Here is a 21552-nt window from a genome sequence, read left to right on the forward strand (position 1 = left end):
AGCTTGGTATTAGTAACGGTAAGCTAGCTTATCAATGCATACTCAAAAAACGAGGAAACTAATAGATATTAAAATACGGGCACTTACCTTTAAGCTGGAGTGTTACTTGATAAAAAAGCAAAATGCTACTGTAGCCTAGAAAAAACACTTAAGTTTGTGATGAGAAGTGTCACTTTTATGCTGTACTTCATAAAAAGGCACAAGAAAAAACAGGCCTTTTCTCACTTAAGTACTATTTTGTGTGTGCCATAGTATATGTGCACTGTGTATATGTAAGAACCCTCCGGGAACACAGAGTCAGATGCCCTGGAACTGGAGTTACAGAGGGATGTGAGCCTCCATGTGGATGCTGGGAACCAAACCTCAGTCCTCTGCAAGAGCAATGAGTGCTCTTAACTGCTGAGTCACCTCTCCAGTCCAATGACTCCTCTCCAAAACATCATCATATGTACAGCAATGCTGAGAATCCTAAGAAACGGTTTCAGTTATTAGTCTGTGATAGGTAAAGACCTCCAGTCAAACCAAGAGAAGCCAGCTACTGTATCTACATACCAGCCTGAAATAGCAGTCTCAAGTTTATTAGAAACAAAAATGAATGGAAAAAGCTGCCTTCAGTTACATCATATGCACAAGAGTTTCTGCATCACATCATTTTACAAGAAATTTCTGAATGACAGGAGTAAAGGGAGAACTTACTAGCATTTGAAGAGAGGAGTTCATCTCTCTCTCTCTCTCTCTCTCTCTCTCTCTCTCTCTCTCTCTCTCTCACACACACACACACACACACACACACACACACACACACACACACACACACGAGAAAACAAGTCCACCTGTGATCTCTGGCTGCAGCAAGAGATTGACATGATAGAAATCTGAAGGAAAAAGACTTTTGCTACTTTAAAAAATACTCGGCCATTTGTAAAGAACTTTAAGGAGACCTTTTCTGCATGCAGGGTAACATTCTTAACTGACTCTTATCCAACCCTGAACACAGTTTTACTGATGAGTATTTCCCTCCACATTACATAATCTTAGCTTCCTTTCCTGGAAACAAGAACAAAATGCCAGTAGTTCTGTGTAAGGACTGTCTGATTCTTGGGCATCATTTAGCAAACCTGTCTATTTGATACTTCCACCCAAAAAGTGAGGCTTGAATAAACGTTAGAACAAGTTACACATCTATTCCTTGGTACCTTGGTTATTTGATGGTTTTATGGATAGAGACACTGAGTAAACTGGTATGGATTTCAAGTATGTATGGTGTCAGTTTCATCTTCAGGCATAGTTAGAACTTTAAAAAAAGTCTGAGTGTGGCAATACACTTACTTAAGGCTGTTCAGGACCACTACAGTATTGGAAGCCCCAGGGAACTGACCATAACAAGCAACTGTGTAACAGTCTTTTGCCATTGGTCTGAGTAAATTTAGCATTTTCTTCCATTTACCTGTTTGAATACTTTTTATCAAGTGACTGCATACGACAATACAGATAATTTTTGTCTCAGTCTACAGCTACCTTATCTTCTCTGTCATATTTATTTCAACTAGTAATGATGAGGTTAACACTAATTTCACCTGAAAGAATTTGGGAACGACAACCTTTAAGTGAAAGAAGACACTTAGCTCCCAGGGGCATCCTAGTAACAGGTATTGAAGAAGGCACATGGTACTATATACTGTCCCTTACCTTTATGCATATACAGAGGGATTTGTTATAAAACTCCAGAGAGGAAAAAGTAATGGGAGAAGCATTACTTGCTTCAGCATTTTAGGAAGAGTTTAGACAGCTTCTTGTGCTCATCTGAAACATAGCAGGAACACCATAGACGTCTAAGGACCACACACAGATCATGCTTTCAGTTCCCAAGTGCTTTCTTTATAAACATGAACACTACAAAAGCAACACTAATGGCAGCCTTATTTAAAGGACATTCTTCTTGGACTGGTTTCAAAATGTGGTGGCAACATGGACTGAAAAAATAGAGCTTAGGGATTTTTCTTTAATGGTATTTTATTATTTACCTTTAAATTATTCTGAAGGTTGGTAGTAAACTTATTGTTAACAATATAAATATTTTCTTTGTAAGTGTTGAAATTCTCTTAAAAGCATGGGAAGGCAGCAGTCATTTCAGATCGGACTTAGAGAAATCAACTCTCCAAATATCTGCAGAAAGCGGGTTTATTTTCACTTTGTCTTCCTTACTCAGGCCTCCGGACCTGTCTGCTTATTTGCTATCATGAACAGACATGCCTTTTTGGCTGGGCTAATCATTTATGTTTCTATTATTTTTACAGTTTTCTTCAAATTATCCTAACAGAATTTGGTAATTGTTTTAAGAAGGATCATTTAAGCTAGACCATGTTCTTTCAGTTTCCTCTGATACGAACACTAAAAGACAGAAAAGCTTCTGTCTACACCAATTGAAAATCCTTAGAGCATAAACGATGCTCAGCCTAATGAAAAATCACTAAACTTGATTTCATTAAACACAGCTGCCACCACTTACCTTTAATACTAACAGATGGAACTACATTTAGGATTGATCCAGGAGTGTTGGCACAAAACCCTGTCTCTGAACTCGGCTTAAACATCCCATATTTCTGTATGTACCACCAGTTATTTATAATACCCTGTCATTACGTTGGCGCATACCATGTTTTGAAAAAACAGCAGATTTTTGAGATGAGCTCTAAGAAGAAAGTCCTTGAGGTTCCACCTTTTACTATGGAGGAAAGGACGATGCTCGCACAGTGTCAGCTAGCTCACACCAGGAGCATGCATATCCAGCACGCTCACTGCATGTGCCTGAAGCCGAGAATGCTTCCTTTCCAGGACACAGGTGCTATCTCACACAACAAGACAGTGGACTGCACATCCACCACAAAAAGAAAATAAATGACATAGCAAATGCAGCAAATAGAGGCATTTGGCATTCAGAACACGCCAAAAAGCTAACACTCATGAATTGTCATATTGGTTTATCTTTTCTTAAAAAAAAAAAAAAGTCTTTGCATATTTTAAAATGTAACGGTCCCAGAGAATCATGAAGTGCCTTGTCGTTTCTGTTGCTGGCTTCTGATGACCTCTAGTTGTTTTTTACATTGCTGGTAATAGGTAGAAAGGCTTTTGTTTTCATCTAAAAGCTTTTTATGTTCCTGTACCAGACGAGATGTATTTTGCTGGTCCTTTTCATCCTGGTCCAATTCTGCAACTAATTCTTGCCTGAAAACAAATTATACAGTAACATTACACATGATGGGAAGACCCACACCCTTAGCTGATGAAGGAAACTTGGTTGTTGAGAACCTTCATCTAATACAATGCTAGGCCAGACAGAAATTACCACCATGCAAGAACCACAGTCCTTTCAGGAAGTACTTAAGGCAGTCAATGGAGCAGAGAAATCACTGAAATGCTTCAGAAAATTTCATCTGATACCCTCTTCTTTGGTAGGAAGGAAGAAAAAAGGCTCTACCAGTTCCAGGAAGATAGAACTGTATCACAGTTCACGCTCTATTTTTATACGACAATATACTTCAATCCATATTCTGAAGTCACAGTCCTTCCTATTTAGCTACAACTCCAGTGGCAGTAACTAACAGAACACCTGCAAACTAATTAAGAGCTACCTTGCAAGCTAGTTAAGAGCCACTAAAAGTTCTTTTCTATTCTACAACAGCAAGACGACTATCTGCAAACATTTTCAGGAGATCCCCATTCTTACAGGCTGGTAAGCCTTTCTTTGGAGGATATTAAGAAATAGCTCCTTCCTGAAGCAAGAGACTACTGGGTATAAATGAATAATGAGGTCTTATTATTCAAAGTAGCTTTCTGACATTTCTCATTTACAGTAAGTATTCAGGTTGGTGAGATGACCAGTGGGTAAAAAAGTACTTGTCACCAAACCTGATGCGGAGTTCAATCTTAAGAACTCACATACTGGAAGGAGAGAAGAGACTCCCACCAGCTGTCCTGTGACGGGCACACCATGCATGTCATGACATGTGTACACATACCCACTGCCTACATAATAAACTAATTAAAAATTTAAAGCAAGTACTTTAATCAAGTACTTTTCGCATTCACCCATATCCAACACTTTTTAAAATTTATTTATCTTTATTTTATGTGCACTGGTGTAGGTCTCCTAGAACTGGAATTACAGACAATTGTGACCTGCCATGTGGGTGCTGGGAATTAAACCCATGTCTCTGGAAGAGCAGTCAATGCTCTTAACTATTGAGCTATCTCTCTAGCTTCCCAACATTTGTATTTTGTTAACAGAGAATTCGTCTTTAACACAGTTAAAATATGAGAAGGCAGGTTAAATACAGGAATAAATGCAGGCCTCCTCCCCAAACACCAAAGGTCACAAGTTCCACAGCTATATCTATAGCTTCCAGACCATAATATTCAATTTCCTATTATGATATCTTTAGGATAACAACTTGATTTCATTTAAATTATTATGTATTTTCCTTTGTAAAAATTACTCTTTATTATTACATTTATGTTATTGTGTGTGTGCACCAATAAACTTTGTAGTGATAAGTCTAAACAGCCTTTCCACTTTGACAACAGAACCTTGGGTATGCAGTCAGTTTATTTTCTTAGCATCAAAAAGGTGAGTTCTGAATGAAACTAGTTAAAGGATGCTTACAGTTTAACACAAATCTAGATGGAAATACTTTTCTAAAGAACCGCATTATTCATTAACTTATTTTTGAGAAGGGTTTCACTGTGTAGCTCAGGATGACCTTGAACTCAGAGATTTGCCTGCCTCCGCTTCCTGGATGCTGAAATTAAAGGCATGTACCACCACCCCAGCCTAAAGATTTATTTTTAAGTATGTGTGTCTGTGTGGGCATGTGCCCAGTGAGCACGGTGGCCCTGGAGCCTGGAAGAAACGCTGGATGCCCTGGAGCGGTGGTTCTGGAAGGCTGTGAGCGGGCCGCTGTGGGTGTGGAAGAGAACTTGGCTGCTCTGCAGGAGTAACATATGTGCTCTTATTTTCCTAAGCCATCTCTCTAGCTCTTGGAAATATTTTTAATTAGTAATTTTAGGATTCTTAAGACAAAAAAGACAAAGAAATTATTTTTAAAAGTCTTAAAATGCCGGGCGGTGGTGGCGCACGCCTTTAATCCCAGCACTCGGGAGGCAGAGGCAGGCGGATCTCTGTGAGTTCGAGGCCAGGCTGGACCGATAGCCTCCGAAACAATACAGAGAAACCCTGTCTCGTAAAAATCAAAAAAAAAAAAAAAAGTCTTAAAATAATGTTGCTACTCGTGTTTTTAAACTTTCATCTGTTTAAAAATAAAAGGACTGACTTACTTTCTCTGTAGTAACAACGCGATTTCAGTCTGAACTTTCATGTATTCCTGTGCCATTTTACAATGTTGTTCAAACACTGCCATGGACTCTTTGGAATTTGGGCATGGTGCTAGAGGCTGGAAAGAGAGCAGACATGTTAAAACGCAAATCTCGGCGTCTACCTAAGATGACGGCTAAGGCAGAGACTGTGACTGATGCACTCTTACAGCACTAAAGCAATGTAAGCAAAGTGCTGAGGAGCTTCAACGGATAGTGCCCAACCTCAGCCGCACAGGTGAGCCGAGCCGCGTCAGATCAGTGAACAAAACGAAACAAAATCTAAGGATGTGAGAAGACTTGTAGGGAAGGGAGTGACAAGATGAGGAGGTAGGAGTGTAACTAGAGGTGAGCAGATCAGGGTCACCAGGATGCACTCCATATATCACGAACTGTCCAAGAACACATTTATTGAAAGCTAAGTGTTAATGCTGTGTCCCACTCCCTTGTTAGTCAACTGAGAATGGCGGTGATGAGACCAGCTGAAGCTTTGTTTGGGAAGGCACTCTCTGTACAGAGCTGAAACCCTGTACTGCCCAGGGAGACGTGCAATTTTCAGTCCTATCTACCCTCCACGTAGCTGTGGCCAAAGGCACACACTGGCTCCTAAGATGCTTCTAAGTTTCACACTCATAGAGAAGCACCAACACACATTATTTACTTTTCACACTCACAAAGAAGCACTGACACACATTACTTACACTTTTCACACTCAAAGAAGCACCGACACACTTACTTTTCACACTCACAAAGCACTGACACACTACTTACGCTTTTCACACTCACAAAGCACTGACACACTGCTTACACTTTCAGTCATTATGACCCTAGGGATGCATCACAAAATGTTTTAAATGGAAATGAGCTCATGAGTTTTATATCTTCATACACTAAAAAATTAAGGAGTGAAAATGCAATACTTGGCAGTTTTACAACAGAGATATGGAACTATCTTAAGATGACTGTTATGATAAAGACATAAAATATGCCATCCTAAACCTAAGAAACTTTAAAAAAAAATTTTGAGACAGGCTCTCCTGTGGTTCAGGCTGACCTCAAACTCACGTGCTGGCATTAGAGGCATGGGAACCATGCCTGGCAAAGCCATTTATTTTACTTTGATTCTGAAGCTGGCTGAAGAGGGTTAACTAAAAGCATAAAGAAATGGACAGGAACACACTGTGAATGTCATGAGCTTGCCCCTTTACCTGCAGCTGGTGATCCAGTGTAAGATATGCCATCGGGATGGAGTTATCTGAGCCGTTTGTATCTGGAAGCCAAGCATGCATTTTGTTTATTAATTCACGACTGTAATCATTCATTTGTTATAATGATAAACAAGTAGGAAAAGTATCTGAGATGCCATCCCTTCCAAATATTATTCATAAGTTACTGTTATTGGAAACAAACAGGCTGTGGTTTTGAATGCTAAAGGAAAAGGGGGTACATGTGGTCCATATACTAAAATGCAAGCATATTCTACATTTTAGGTTGGCTCTAAACTGAATAGAAAGAACACAGGTTCTTGTTTAATTAACAACAAAAAGACATGACACATAGCCTTTGTATTTTAAAGTTTAAACTCAGTGCTAACTGATCCTATGCAATTGAAGACTACATTTCTTTCCTTAGGTTCTGTTCACCAAGAGGCCGGATCAACTCTGTCATTACAGTGTGCACAAGAAAAGGGACGAGCAAGTGTTCGGAGTCTCCAGATGACCTTCAGATGTCACAGATGCTGTTGTGAACATCCCCAGTCAGTCCCCAGGGAGACACTACCCATGAGAATATATGACATACACAAATAGACGAAACAGGCATTTAGAAGTCTGCCTCATCACCATGGTCCAAACAGTTATATTGGTAAATTCGAGCCATTAGACAAAACTGCCCTCCCACTTCCGTATGGATTGAAGCAAGGCCAGGCACGGGAACAGTGGGAACACTGCATGGGATCCAATGAGAAGCTGAGGACATGAGATGACCCACTCAGACACCGCTTTCCACAAAACTCAGATCGGATGAAAGCAACGCCCTCCTCAATTAAACACTTTGCTCAACCATTGACACCTGTACACCACACTGCACCAGAATGTAGTCTCTGACAGGCCCTTCAGAGTCAAGCAGAACCGGCTGGTATTTCAGAAGCACTGTGCTGGTTCAAATACTTAAAGCCTTTCCATGAAGGGAAAATTAAAACCCTTTATTGGATCTCATCGTTATTCTCTAAAACCACAAAGTGGCATCATTTCACTTTCTCACTTGTACTGAAATTGGAATACCAGCTTCTAGTTTCTAATATTATCAACTGGTCACAATATAAGCAGGCTATTACTCCATGAAAGTTTATTTTTATACTTTCTAATTAAACATGATCTCTTCTCATGAAATATTAAAACTCACAATGGTTTTTGTTAAGGCAACATTTCTTTTCTGATTTTTCAAACACAACAGGTATTAATACTGCCATTTCTTTACAGGCATATTCCCTTACTGGTGATTTGAATGAGAACAGGTCCCATAGGCTCACATATCTGAATATCTGGTAGCCAACTGGAACTGTCTGGGAGGAATTTGCAGATGTGACCTTATTGGAGGAGGTGTGTCACTGGAGGTGGACTCTGAAGTTTCAAAGGCTTGTGTCATTTCAGTGTCTCTCCTGGCTTCTATTTGTGGATCACAATGTGAGTTCTCAGTGCTGCTCCAGCACCAGGGCCGACTGCCTGCTGCCATCATGATGGTCATGGACTCTAATCCATCACAGCGCAGTAGCAGGAAAGTAACTAAGACACACTTTTTGTGGATGCTTTCTTTTTCTTTCTCATGCCTGAAGAGTATGAGAAAGTCATGGACAACACCAGGTCTTGTGTAACTGATTTGTGTCTTTTTTTTTTTTTTTTGGTTTTACGAGATAGGGTTTCTCTGGAGGCTGTTGGTCCAGCCTGGCCTCGAACTCACAGAGATCCGCCTGCCTCTGCCTCCCGAGTGCTGGGATTAAAGGCGTGCGCCACCACTGCCCGGCCTGATTTGTGTCTTTAACTACTAAAGCACTTCATTTATACTATAAAGTTAGTAGCCGACCATGCCATGTGGCAAAGTTCACTGTTAATGTGTATCATAACTCTAACCATGGTCACAATGAATGGGTTGCATCTTATGTCTATCTTTGCAAGGCTCTAAGCACAGAAGAAAGTTGATGTCCATGGCTCCTGTTGCCATCAAGGGCCATGCTGATTCCATGGGTCTGGGCTGACACCTGGAGTTTATGTTGGTGTCCAAGGGTCATGCTCTTGCTGGGGCTGTGCTGATCTTGGTGGCCTTCCCTGCCACCTGGAGCCATGGTGACAACTGTAGCTAAGGTGTGTGTTGTGACTGTGGCCCTGTCACCTCAGGGACCCACAGGAACCATGTGATATGAAATCAGAGAGCCATGTTGAACCGACCCCGCCCTTCACTGGCCCAGGGAAACTGGCCTTGCCTCTCACTAGACACTGCAGCAAGAGAGCTGGCCCTGACCCTCATGGAAGAGATGGCCCCACTCTTCACCACAGGCAGGGTGAATGGCCCCTGAGGGTATGGGCACAGGGGAACTGACTCAGCCCCCTTGTCTGAGGAGGTGGCCCTGGTGGCCTAGAATGACCAGTTCAGCTACCACCCAGGCCCATAGCTGGCCTTGGGCTGGCCTACCCTAACATCTACTCCATCTAGGACCTACTGGAACTTAGGAGGGGACTGATCCTGTGGAGCAATATCCACCAACAAGATCTTGCTGACTCTAGAGGTCACAAGATAGCCCAGAGGAGTTAAGGTGAGGATGGTGTACTAAGAACCAGACCAGTGACTTACTGCAATGTGCATCTGCTGGTAAAGCTGACTGGACAAAAGAATACGCTATATGCACTATATGACACACTGATTCTCCCAGTGCCACCAGGATGAATATGAAGAGGTGTTGAAGGGTTTTTTTTTCCTTTCTCATTTGTTTTGTTCTTGTTTTTGTTTGATTACTTGCTTTGTTTTAATTTTTAATTTTCTTTTATGGGAGGTGCTGCAGGGGCGAGGGAAGGATATGGGAGGATCAGGAAGTGAGAAAAATGGATGCATGATGTGCAACTCCCAAAGAATCAATAAGCGAGTTAAAAAACAAAACAAAACAAAACCAAAATGGGGCTGGAGAGATGGCTCGGTGGATAAGAGCACTGGCTATTCTTCTAGAGGACCCATATGGCAAATGACAACCGTCTATAACTCCAGTTCCAAGGGTCTGACACCCTCACAAAAATGCACATAAAATGAAGTTAAATAAATCATAAAAAAAGAAACAAAACAAACCCCAGAGGTCGACATTTAGGAAAAAACACTAACAATTGACACAAGGGATCTCATGAAATTATGAAGCTTCTTCACAGTAAAAAAAAAAAAGCTAAGTTGGGTATAGTGGCCTTAATCCAAACACTTGTGAGGCAGAGGAGGCAGAGCTCTGTAAGTTTGAAGCCAGCCTGGTCTACAGCTCAAGTTTTGAGGACAGCCAGTGAAACACTGTGAGATCCTGCCCCACCAACCAACCAACCAACCAACCAACCAATCAACCAACCAACCAACCAGTTCAGTGACTACAGTCTATCTTGCTAATCACTGAGTTGTCAACGTGCCTTCTCTGTATTTTTGTTTCTATCTACAGACTGGTGTTGCTCTCAGCCTTGGCCAGAGAAGGCAGTGGCTAATGCAGACTCATTACTGGTTCAAGTATTAAGAATCAGTGACTATGAGTGCTCAGTCCTAAGTGAGACAGCTATATCAACAGCCCAAGGCCCAGGGAACCTCACAGAAGGGAGGAAAGAATCTAAGAACCAGAGGACTTGAAGTAGTGTTGCGAAATGCTGTCTGATGGCTTTACATTCATTCATGAACCCAAGGCAGCTGTGGCTACCTACAGAGGATCAAGCCAGGCAACATACCAGGATGGGGCAGCGGCCCATGAAGCCCTACTTAGCTAAGCAATTGATGGCTGCAGGGGGCGGAGGTCACAAGCATTTTTCTTGGAGGGAAGTGGCCATTGCTAGGTTGTCCAGGCTTGATGGATGAACAAAACCCATGGGTATTTGCAGAGTATTAATTGGAGTCAGTTGGGTCATAAAAAAGAAGACACAGAGGTGGAAGGGGCACATGTTGGGAAGTGGGTCCAAAGGAAGTAGATAATGGTACTGGAGGTGGGTATGCTCAAGACACATTGTGTACATGCATGAAAGATATTCCAGTGGAAAAAAAATTGAAAAATGTCCAATCTCACTAGTAATTGGGGAAAAAAGCAAATAAAAACTTAAGTAGAATCTCATCTCCCCTGCTAGAATGGCACCTTATATACACTGCTGGTAGAAATGTAAACTTCTTCAGCCATCATAAAGTCAATTCAGAGGTTCCTCTAAGCACCAAAAGCACATCTACCACACAACCCGAATATACACTCCTGGGCATTTACCCAAAGACTTAAGTTCAACACATTCCAGCAATACTTACTCATCCATGCTTACTGCAGCACTATCCACAAGAGCTGAGTTATAGAACTCAGTGGGATATCCAACAACAGAGGACAAAGAGAATGTGGCATGTATACACATTAGTGTTCAATATGTCCTTTGTAGGAAAATGGAGGCAACTGGAAACAAATTAAACTAGTCTTAGAAAAGTGTTTATGCTTTCTCTCATTTGTGTCTGTATATGGCATGGAAGTAGAAGAGAAACTGTCTAGGGGGAACAAAGAGGGCTAGCAAGAAGGAGGACAGGAGAAAAAAGAGAGGGTAGGGGGTAGAGGTTATGTTCAGTATACATTATATACTTCTGTGAAATGCCCTTATATAACACAGAATCATGCACAAGGAATACACAATGGAAATGAAACACAAAAATTGAGGTGGACTTTGGGAGGATTTGGAGTAGGGGGTGGATATGATCTAAATACAGTGTATTCATGTATGAAATACCAAGTTATATATAATAAAAAGTAGAAATGGAGATGAAGATGATGATGGTTATTTTTAACTATTGTAGGAATTGTAATTACTGAAAAGATCCAACAGGAAGGATCCTAACACAAAAATTATAGAGGGAAGTACAAGAACATGTTTCCTATCTGGCAAATCTATTTTCAACATACATGTTTAGTATTTGGGAGAAAAACATACACAGGGTAAGGCTGTTAGCCTCTGCCACAATACTCTAAAGGGCATTTTACGTTATTACCAAATAGTTGATTTTACGAACATGAAAATCTAAATAATTACACCACACTTGTTTTTGTAAAAAATAATGCTTCTAAGTTCACTCAGTTTAATACAATGAAAAACTAAACTAGTCACCTGTAGAATCATCAGGGGTCCATGGGTGACTGCGAGCTGGCTTCTCCGAGGTCGCTCCTGAGGTAGTGATCATTCTGACACTAGGACTGGATGACCTACTGCTCACCTGTAGGAAGGAACGCAAGGGGGAAAATGCGTCATTTTTTTTTTTTTTTTAAGAATGACAGGACACATTTTCATTTTTAGTAAGAGGCAAAAGATTTCCATTTTCACTAGGAGAGGCCCCGAGACTCTTGAAAACGAAATTTTAGCCCTGGATTGTCTATTGCATTGACAAGAACAGGTAATAAGGCCTGGGAAGGAACTAGTAATAAGTCCTTGTGTCATGAAAGTGCCTGGAGAAAGCCCTGCATAAAGCTGAGGCCCAGGGAATGCTTTGTTCTCTAGCAAACTAGCAAAACTAAAAAAAAAAAAAAAATCCGACAAAGGCAGGTGGCAAACACCCATAATCAGCCCTTGGGGGCAGAGGCAGGAAGATCATGAAAATCCCTTCTTCAGTAACTCTAAATGAAGAGAAGAAGGGTGCCCACTGTACATCCTGATCATTTCCAGAATCAATGGAAGACAGAACTGAACACAAGTACACATAAAGTATGAGAAGTGAGACGAGCCATGGTCACATGCAGTCAAATTCCAGAGAACAGAAAAAACAAAAATAGAAGCAGCCTCCAGAGGAAACCCGAATAAGCAAGAATATTGTTGTTAAAATGCCTATGCTGTTCAGAAACATAGATATACATGTTAAAATCTCAAAGGTAACTAAAAGTAGTAAGAATTAACTCTTAACCTAGAAAGACAAATGTAATGAAAAACAAGAAATGGATCTATTCAACTTAAAAGGAAGGCAAGGAAATAAAAGAGGAGTTTCAAATAAGATAGAGCAAATTTACCAGTAAAAAACAAAATAAACTATAATATTAAAGCCCAAAATTAAACAAAGGAACCTCCTAAGCACAGGGCTGGAAGACAGTTTGAGGGTTAAGTGGTTCCTGTCTTCCAGACAGCAGACACAACTTCAGCCCCAGGGGATTGGATATCCTACTGTGGTCTTTGTGGGGACCCATACTAGTAGCATATACACATACATAGACACATGCATAAGTGAAAAAAAATAAAGTCCCAATCAAATGTCAGGATGAATTAAATGTGATTCTTAAGAGACAAATCCAATTTACGGGAAAGATGACTCAGTGGTTAAGAGCACTTACTGCTCTTCTAGACAGGTACTTCCTTCCTCTAAGGCACCCAGGTACTCAGACCAGTTACTGAAATACTCTTGAATCCAAATGCATACAATTTCATTCTGCACCTTGCACCATTACAGCTTGTGTGTGTGTGTGTGTGAGACAGCATCTCTATATAATACACACTAGCCATAAACTTACAAGAACATGAGGAGCTTTTATCCACTGACCCCTATCCCCATTTTCCCCTGACACAATGCAAGTTTAACTGATTTCCCAGTGCTATTTTCATTTCATACTTGGATAGTAAGAACACTGTAATGAAGTATTACCAAGAACTCTGTATGGAGGAAGGCCTGTGACACGGACCAGCATCTCCTGTGTGTCTGTCCTCTGACATTCCATAGGAACCCCATACAGTAGGTGTTACAGTGCCTAGTTGCACAAAAGTTGCTGATGCTCAGGACAGTTAAGGAGTATGCTGGGTTCATATCGTGTCTAATTCTCTAGATAATGGTAATTGCATCACTGTGGAATGGGAGATGTATACTGGATGGAATCCCAAAGGGATATGTGGATCTACTTTACAGTATATCATTTTAGTGAACAGGAAGGTTCACTTAAATGTTTAAAAAGTAAAGTGTCCAGTTACCTGTCTAGACTTACTATTATAGTATTTATTATTGGTTAATCTTGCTCAATGATATGATGGTCAATGCTCATCATTTCTGAAAAACCACTTAAATAATGACGTTACAGATAATGACAAACTACAACACAGAATTCACCAGGATCATTTCGGCACAAATTACATATCATTTTTTTTTCTTTTTGGTTATTTTGTTTTTTTGAGACAGATTTGGTCTCAAATTCATTATGTAACAGAATGGTAACCTTGAGCGTCTGATCCTCCTGAGACTTCCACCTCCCAAGTGCTGGATTACAGGTATCTATCACCATATCTAGTTCTCCACATGCTGAGGATAAAGTACAGGATGTTATGCATACTAGGCAAGTACTCAGCCAACTAAGCTACCTCCCTACTCCTGTAATGAAAGACAGAATGATAAAGTTTACAGTGTGCCACTGAATCAGACTTGCATTCCAAACCTCTTCTTAACAGGGTGCTGAAAACATGAAGAAAGATCGAGACATAGGTTCGGTTTCTCTAATTCTCAGGGGACCTATCTGCAAAAAAACGTATTTAACCATCTAGGGTTAAGATACAGGTGGAGTCTACTAAGGCTCTGCCTGGTACCAAAGTTAATGCATAACAAATGGCAGCTATTATCAGCAGTGGTTCTCCAACTCTAAGAAAATCCATCAGGTAAATATGGTCTGCTTTAAAAAGTCCTTGGGGGGGGCTGGAGATGTAGCTCGGTTGGTGATGTTTGCCTAGCACACAGAAAGTCCTAGGTTTGGTCCCCAACACCACACAGACAGGAGGTAGTGGTCGACACCTATAAGCTAAGCACTTGGGAAGTAGAGGCAGGGAGATCAGGAGGTTAGAATCATCCTTTGCCACATGGTTTGAAGCCAGTCAGGGATATATTGGACCTTGTCTGAAAGTCTGGTGGTAAAAAAGACTCCACCAAGACTTGGCATTTTGGTACCACCAGTCTTCAGCCAAGAACACACTGGTAGAATAAAGTTGGGTTTACTACTGTTGTGGTAATGAAGGTTCTCCATGGGGCAGCACAGAAATTCATAGAACTGAGACTGGGGTTGGTTGATCTGGGGAGGACAGACGTGTTCTCTCTCATTTGGCTCCTGCCAACAAGGGCAATTCTACAGAGAGGCAGATGGACAGACGAGAGCTGCATTTGGTAAAGAGGCTGTAGCCATTCCCATTTGTAGGGAAGGGCAATGATTTTTATGTTTGGGGTGGCAGTGACCCTCACACATTAAAGAAGATTTGCTTTGTCTTACTTTCTCAGGGTACAATCTTTTTTGATATAGCTAACAAAGAGTTGCCGTTTTCTTTCCTAAAGACACCAGGAGGCAGATCCATGGTGAGTGCTTCCTAAGCTTCCCAAATTAACTGTAAACTATGTACATTGCAAGCTATGAAGAAAGTCTTTACATATTTACAGTTATATGTGATTAAAAAGTTTGGTTTGCTATTATTCTCAATAGAAAGTACCAATAAAGTCTTATTTTTAATTTATAAGTAAAAAAGTAATTTCACTGAAATTACTCTTCAAGTCACAAGTCCAAGTACATACAACTTTTTTCTGTGAGATGAAATGCTAAGGTTCACCAGCAAACTCTTTCTTTTCATGACAATCACACTACATGGGCCTGATTATTTTTGTCATGCTCTTTATCAATTTCAATGTCCAAAAACAAACCTCAAAATAAAACTAAAAGCAGAAGCACTCTCCCCACCTGTCAATCACTTCATCAAATTTGGAGAGAAGCACACTGTCAAGTCAAGGAAACCAATGTTGTGGGCATGTTCCTTCCCTCATAATGAATGCTGTTTTCATGAGTAACTACATCAATTCAACCCAATGGTCATGCAGACACTTTCCTGCTACTCTTATCCCAAAACGGACACAAGATACTGTAAGGTTATAATACTTTGGTAATTGGTAGAGCGGATGAATTTAAAATAGCAACTATTTTAGAGCAGTGTTACTGACAAATCAAACTGCCTCTTCCATAGGATCTTCTGAAATGGTAAATGACAATCCATGCCAGATGCCAGTGACTGTCTCTCAGTCAGAGTCTGACCCAGTCCCCAGATTTTACTACTTGAAGGCTTCGTACATTAAAAGGCTTTAACACAGGTCTAACTAAACTAAGTGTGACTAGTGGAGAGACTAGCAAAGCTTGGTATTGGGAGTGTTGAGACAGAAACTCTCACATCAGCAGCTAGTCTGTGTCTTATTAAGGGCTCGGTGCCAGAAAGCACTGGGTTAGGGTTCAAATAACTGGACTATCAATGGCAATAGTAAACACAGTTTAAAAGCTGTGCTCATCAAGACAATGGACTCAAAGCAAATGCCGGATGTTAAATAGGCTGACCAAAGCCTTTAAATGTCAGTGAGGGGAACAAAAGTTTTGGGGCATCATAAAAATCAATAGACTGGAAAAAAAAAATCACTACTAAATGAGTGAGAAAGGTTTACATTAATGATGCTAAAATATATAATAACTTATGTGTGTCTTTATTTCTATATTTGAAGATTACATGCATATGCAGTAAGAATTGCTACAAAATATTACCAGATTTAAATAAAGTCAAAGATACTAATCTTTATCAAGATTCTTTTTTTCCCTTTCCCTTTTCTTTTTGAGACAGGGTTGCTCTTTGTAGTATTGGCTATACTGGAACTCACTATGTAGACCAGGCTGGCCTCAAACTCACAGACATCCACCTGCCTCTGCCTCTCAGATATTGGGGTTAAAGGTGTGTAACACCATGCCTAGTCTATCAAGATATTGTTAAGTTAGCTAGAAAACATTCTTCTATAAAAACTACAAAAAACCATTCATTCTTATAAAAATGAAATAAAACTTTCTATGATGAAATGTTAATGTATATTTCCTTAAAGTAAATTATATTGATAGTTTACATGTATACATGAACCATTATACAATAGCTTTATTACTTCATATGATATAATACATGAGAACAAAATACCTCATACTCAGTCCTCATTCATTTTAGAAAATATGATAAAAATCTATGTCAAGTGTATTAATTTGAATAACAGAAGAAAAAAACCTTAATTACTGAGCTACTTTTATATACCCGATTAATTAGAACTCTACAGCAGAGTCAATGTGGCTTAAATTACAGCGTTATCTGGCCTATTTACAAGAAAGCTATGACAAAGAGATGGGGGAGTTCAGAAGAGCATTGAAAACACAAGCAATAAAATCTGTGATGACTAGAACAGAAACTTCCTTTAGTTTAGCCATCTGCTTAGTATGTATTTTCAAAGCGTATTTATGAAGAATAGGAAGGCAATGGATATACCAAATTAAAAGATATTAACACACTTTCCAGGTGTCCCCAGGAGTAGCATATTAGGGAGGATTTATTTCTCTCATTTGTAAGAAGTATTAATACTAATTAGTCACTTTAGAGGCCAATGATAAAGGCGCATTATTAAGTTCCAGAACAAAGTATTTTCTTCAAACATAAGAATACACGGTGCATGCTAGACAAGGCGCTTTCTCATACAGTTCAGAGTGAACTAGGAACTTAGTGCTTTCCCATCTTCCTTATGGACTGATGCTCAGTAACAATAAACATCTCAATCACAATTTCAGGTCTGCTACTTTTGCAAAGGATATCATGGTTCATTCTTGATCTCTGCCTATCATAGTTCTCCACAGACAGATAACTTGAATGTTAAATCTTACCTGACCAGGTTCTGTCCCAGTAACAGTCAAGTCTTGGATGGATCTACGCCTTGGTTGCCCGTTGCCTTAAAACAAAACAACAAAAAAAGTAAAACTGCCATCCATTCACACAAGTGAGAAGGGTGTGACTGCTGCAAAGGAAGTGAACTTTCCTGCTCCTGGGATCTATGTAACACGTTTGCAGGAAAAAGAATGAGTAAATTTATTGTACAAACAAACCAATCCCAAAATTGATAAAGAAAGAGACAGAGAGAGAACTGTAGTACATTAACTCAAAGACTGCTGGCCCACAAAGCAGTATGTCCTAATACAATGATACTCCTACCACACAAACAGCAGCTGAACTGTCTTCCACCATCTTCTGTCATGTGTTTAAATAGATGAATGCTTGGGGGCTGGGGCTGATGACGGCATCTATTTCAAGGACCTTACGTTACAGTTTTCACAGCAAGACAGCTAGCAGGTTGTAAGACACGTCTGGCTTTAGCTGGCAGCAGTGCCTAAGAGGATGCTTAGGCTTAAATTATTGCCCCAGTCACATTTACTCCCATTAGTCTTTGTCAGAATGCAGTAATTCATCACTAGTGGGTAAGAGCTCAGTTTCCTTTCGGAGATGAACAACGTTCATTCTATGCTCAAATAAATAAATATATACAGCTTGTTGAGATGGGCTATTATGAACACCCTGCTTTAGAAACATCTACATAGCAACACGTTTTAACTCAATAAAAAAAGAATTCCATAAACAAGTCTTCAGTAAACAGCTTGACTTAAACAACAGCTTCACTCAGCACCTTTACTTGGGAGTATGGTTGTTTATACAGTATCTTTTAACACGAGAGGTCAGCTGTTAAAAAGGAAACACCAAAATACTACAAGAAACAGCTGGTACAATATTCACAACTCCTTTGACCCTGAAGCTGTAGCATATAATTCTGCAACTAGCAGGCAGCACTCAGGACACACACTTGAACGGTTTTGTTCTGAGGAGCAGAGAAATCATCTATATTTTCACACTTCACCATCTTGGATAAAAAAAAGTTGTACCTAAACCAATCAGTATCATTTAGCATCTTAATCCATGTGATCTCATTATTGTTTCACATTTAAACCAAATGGACTTTGAATAGAATTAAGAGTGATTAGTGAAATAATATAAGTAGTGAATATAAAACTCAAATGTATAGTTACTCTTAAAAGTATAGCTCATAACTTTCCCATTTTACACTTTTTAAAAATTCTTTGCATACTCTGAATTCACATCAAATTTCAATTTAGTTTGAAATGTCCCAACTTCGTATTACAAAGTAAAACAATAAACTGCATTTACTGAATCAGACACTTTCATGAATTCTTTTAACTATTTGTGTCCCCAAAACAAAAAGGATAGTAGTATGACTAATGAGCAATTTTAGGCACGTTTCATTCAACACCCTCATTCTAAAATTAGCACAGATGAGACAGACTATAAAAGTGCCTGGAACTCTCTTTTGAGACCAGCAACATTTATTAACCTGAGAAACCACCCAGTGTATGTGTCTATAAACCATGACATCACTATCATAGTTTCACCAAATATGAGTTCAAGTCTAGCTGAGGGACAAAAAGGGGAAGACAAATGTTAAGAAAATAGGGCAAAGAAGAGTTGACAGTTAGCAAATGCCATAAAATGAAACTTTCCATGCAACAGCATGAGTGGAAACAAGCAGTATTAGGCAATTCATTTTAATGAGCACACCATGTCAGAAACCACCTGGCAAACAGCTCAGACAAAGCGAAAGAGGATTGCAATCAACAAACACTTGTTGCTCCAATATTAAGTTTAAAAGCCATAATTTAGAAATATGAGTGTGAAATAACTCAAGTTCCTAGTATTGCAAATGAAAATCATTGGGTGTGTTCTTAGAAAATCTGAATTCTCAATTTTTTGCACTGAATACTCATCTAGAATGCAGACGTTTTACACTTAAAATACGTTTTACTTTGTGTGTGTGTATGTATGTGTTTGTGTGTGTGTGTGTGTGTGTGTGTGTGTGTGTGTGTGTATTCTTACTACAGGATGGTTTTGAAGATAACTTGTGAGAGGCAGTTCTCTCCTGCCTGTCTGTGTGGGTTGGCAGCAAGTTTCCTTACCTGGTGAGCTATCTTACAGGCCCTCACTTTTTCACATTTAAAGTTATTTGATATGTGCACAAAAAAACAAAAACAAACCCTGAACAGATGATCTGTAAGAGAAATATGAGAGTTTTAAGAATGCTTTGTCTAAGATCTCACTGCCAGCTGATGCTGCACAGCCTCCTCCAGGGCCCACGGCACAAATGGAAGATAGAAGATCAGTAAGCTGCTGCCACTGCTCTTCAAGCTCGTCACAGGCACAATCTAACTCCTCCAAGAGGCTGCTCTCAACTACAGTGGAGTTCCTAAGCAAGTGTTTCAGTCATCTCAGAACAAGTCCAGAGATTACTTCCTGAGGTGTCACACAGTCCTCCCTTTGCTTTTTCATAGGGTCTAAATCAGGCCACAGCGTTCACTACCGATGCCTTATACTTTTAAAGCAAATTACTATCCTGGAACCTTCTCTTGCCCAAATTGTTGGAAAATCTGAGATTTGTAAGTTCTAAATAAAAAGTGTTCTCATGCATAGAACAGGACTGAAAATAATGTACAATGATGCATATGTAAGAATTCAATTACTGCTTAGTGCTAAACTGAGAACATAGTTTAAAATTGTGTGCCTGTTAGGTTGCTACAACTCTTACTAAATTCAACAAGTTATGCCTCTTTCCTTAGAAGAACACCAGATACGTTTTTTAAAGCAATTATTAATGACTAATGAGGTTTACTTTGGAATTACCTTTATTAAACTAGAATTTGAGGCTCACCCTTTTGTCTTTCATAATTAAATATTATTTCTTTAAATTAAATTCTATTTCTTTAATAGCAGCCTGGCTGGCTTTGATCCACAGGCCTCTGTATCCTGAGTGCAGGACTAAAGACACATGCTAATATAGCTAAATGTTAGCTTAGTTTTTAGGTTATAAAATGTGACCTTGGTAATCTAAAATTTGGTTGAGAGAGTCCCTGAATATTTACTGTAATGCTAGATTAACTTCCCTATTTAACTAGTCAAAAATACCAAATTCCATAGGAAGTGAACAGGAGGACCTTAACACGTCCCTAATGAAAGGCTTGCAACTGCTAATGAGATTACCTGTGACAGGTAGGGACTGCACTGCAGAAAGCTCAAATCTTCCTATTACATTGCCTTTTCACATGGGAACTGTGCAATAATTTAATTCTAGTTGAATACTTACAAACATTAGTATCTACTAGTTCTTGAAGGAAACACAACATGAGAAAAGCTTTATTCTCATGCTAGTGAAGAAAACAAAACAATGTCTGGAAGTCTCTCAAGGATGCTTCTGCCTCCAGAGTGTGATGCTCTACAAAGTCGATACCCAAGCTGGAGGAGTCAAGAAACCCAGTTAAGTGTATGCCTAGTCCACCTTTCTCTTCATCACACTATTGCTATAATAGTAAATATACAGCATAGCCAATGTCATAAAAGTGAAAATGAGAGAGCAGGATGAGAAACTGAGTCGTTATAGGCTTGAGGAGAGAGCTGACACTAGTGAGATCTCCATAGATCTACAAGGATGACACCAACTGGCAAACTAATCAATAGTGGAGAGACTACATTAATTGCCCCTCCTTAATGATAAAGTTGATGACTACCTTATATGCCATCCTAGAACCTTCATCCAGTGACTGATGGAAACAGAGACAGATGCCAACAGCTAATCACTGAACTGAACTCCTGGAACCTAGTGACAGAGATGGAGGAGTGATGAGCAAAGGGGTCAAGACCATGATGGTGAAACCCACAAAGACAGCTGACCAGACAAGGGGAAGCTCTTGAATCCCAGACTGATGCCTGAGAGGTCAACAGGGGACTGATCCAGACTCCATGAATGTAGTCTCAGTGAGTAGTAGATCAGTATTTATCCTGGTTTATGAATGATCTTTGGGAGTCCATTCCAAATAGAGGGATGCTCTCTCAGCCTGGACACATGGGGAAGGGCCTAGGTCCTGCCCTGGATGAAATGACAGACTTTGGAGATCCCCCAAGGAGGGCCTCACCCTCCCTGGGGAATGATGTGGGGGATTGGGTGGGGTGCTGGCAGGGCTGGTGGAGGGGTTAGGGAGGAGGGGTGGGAGAGGGAGCTGGGATTGACATGTGAAGCATTCATGTTTCTAATTTAAAT

General features: G+C 40.0%; 1 protein-coding gene across 2 annotated transcripts in view; it reads right to left on the minus strand.

Moving 5' to 3' along the window:
• Positions 1-562: 562 nt before the first annotated feature.
• The window catches only part of Map3k7 (mitogen-activated protein kinase kinase kinase 7), a 57588-nt gene continuing 36598 nt past the window's right edge, over positions 563-21552 (minus strand). For both annotated transcript variants that reach the window (XM_040740574.1, XM_040740575.1), the window contains 5 exons: positions 17288-17352; positions 11727-11832; positions 6579-6640; positions 5335-5450; positions 563-3225 (listed from right to left, as the gene is read on the minus strand). In XM_040740574.1, coding sequence (XP_040596508.1) covers positions 3045-3225; positions 5335-5450; positions 6579-6640; positions 11727-11832; positions 17288-17352 — 530 coding nt within the window. In that variant the 3' untranslated portion in view covers positions 563-3044. The remainder of the gene's footprint in view (positions 3226-5334; positions 5451-6578; positions 6641-11726; positions 11833-17287; positions 17353-21552) is intronic.

Source organism: Mesocricetus auratus, unplaced genomic scaffold, assembly GCF_017639785.1.
Source record: "Mesocricetus auratus isolate SY011 unplaced genomic scaffold, BCM_Maur_2.0 Super-Scaffold_6730, whole genome shotgun sequence".
In the NCBI taxonomy this organism is placed as follows: Eukaryota; Metazoa; Chordata; class Mammalia; order Rodentia; family Cricetidae; genus Mesocricetus; species Mesocricetus auratus.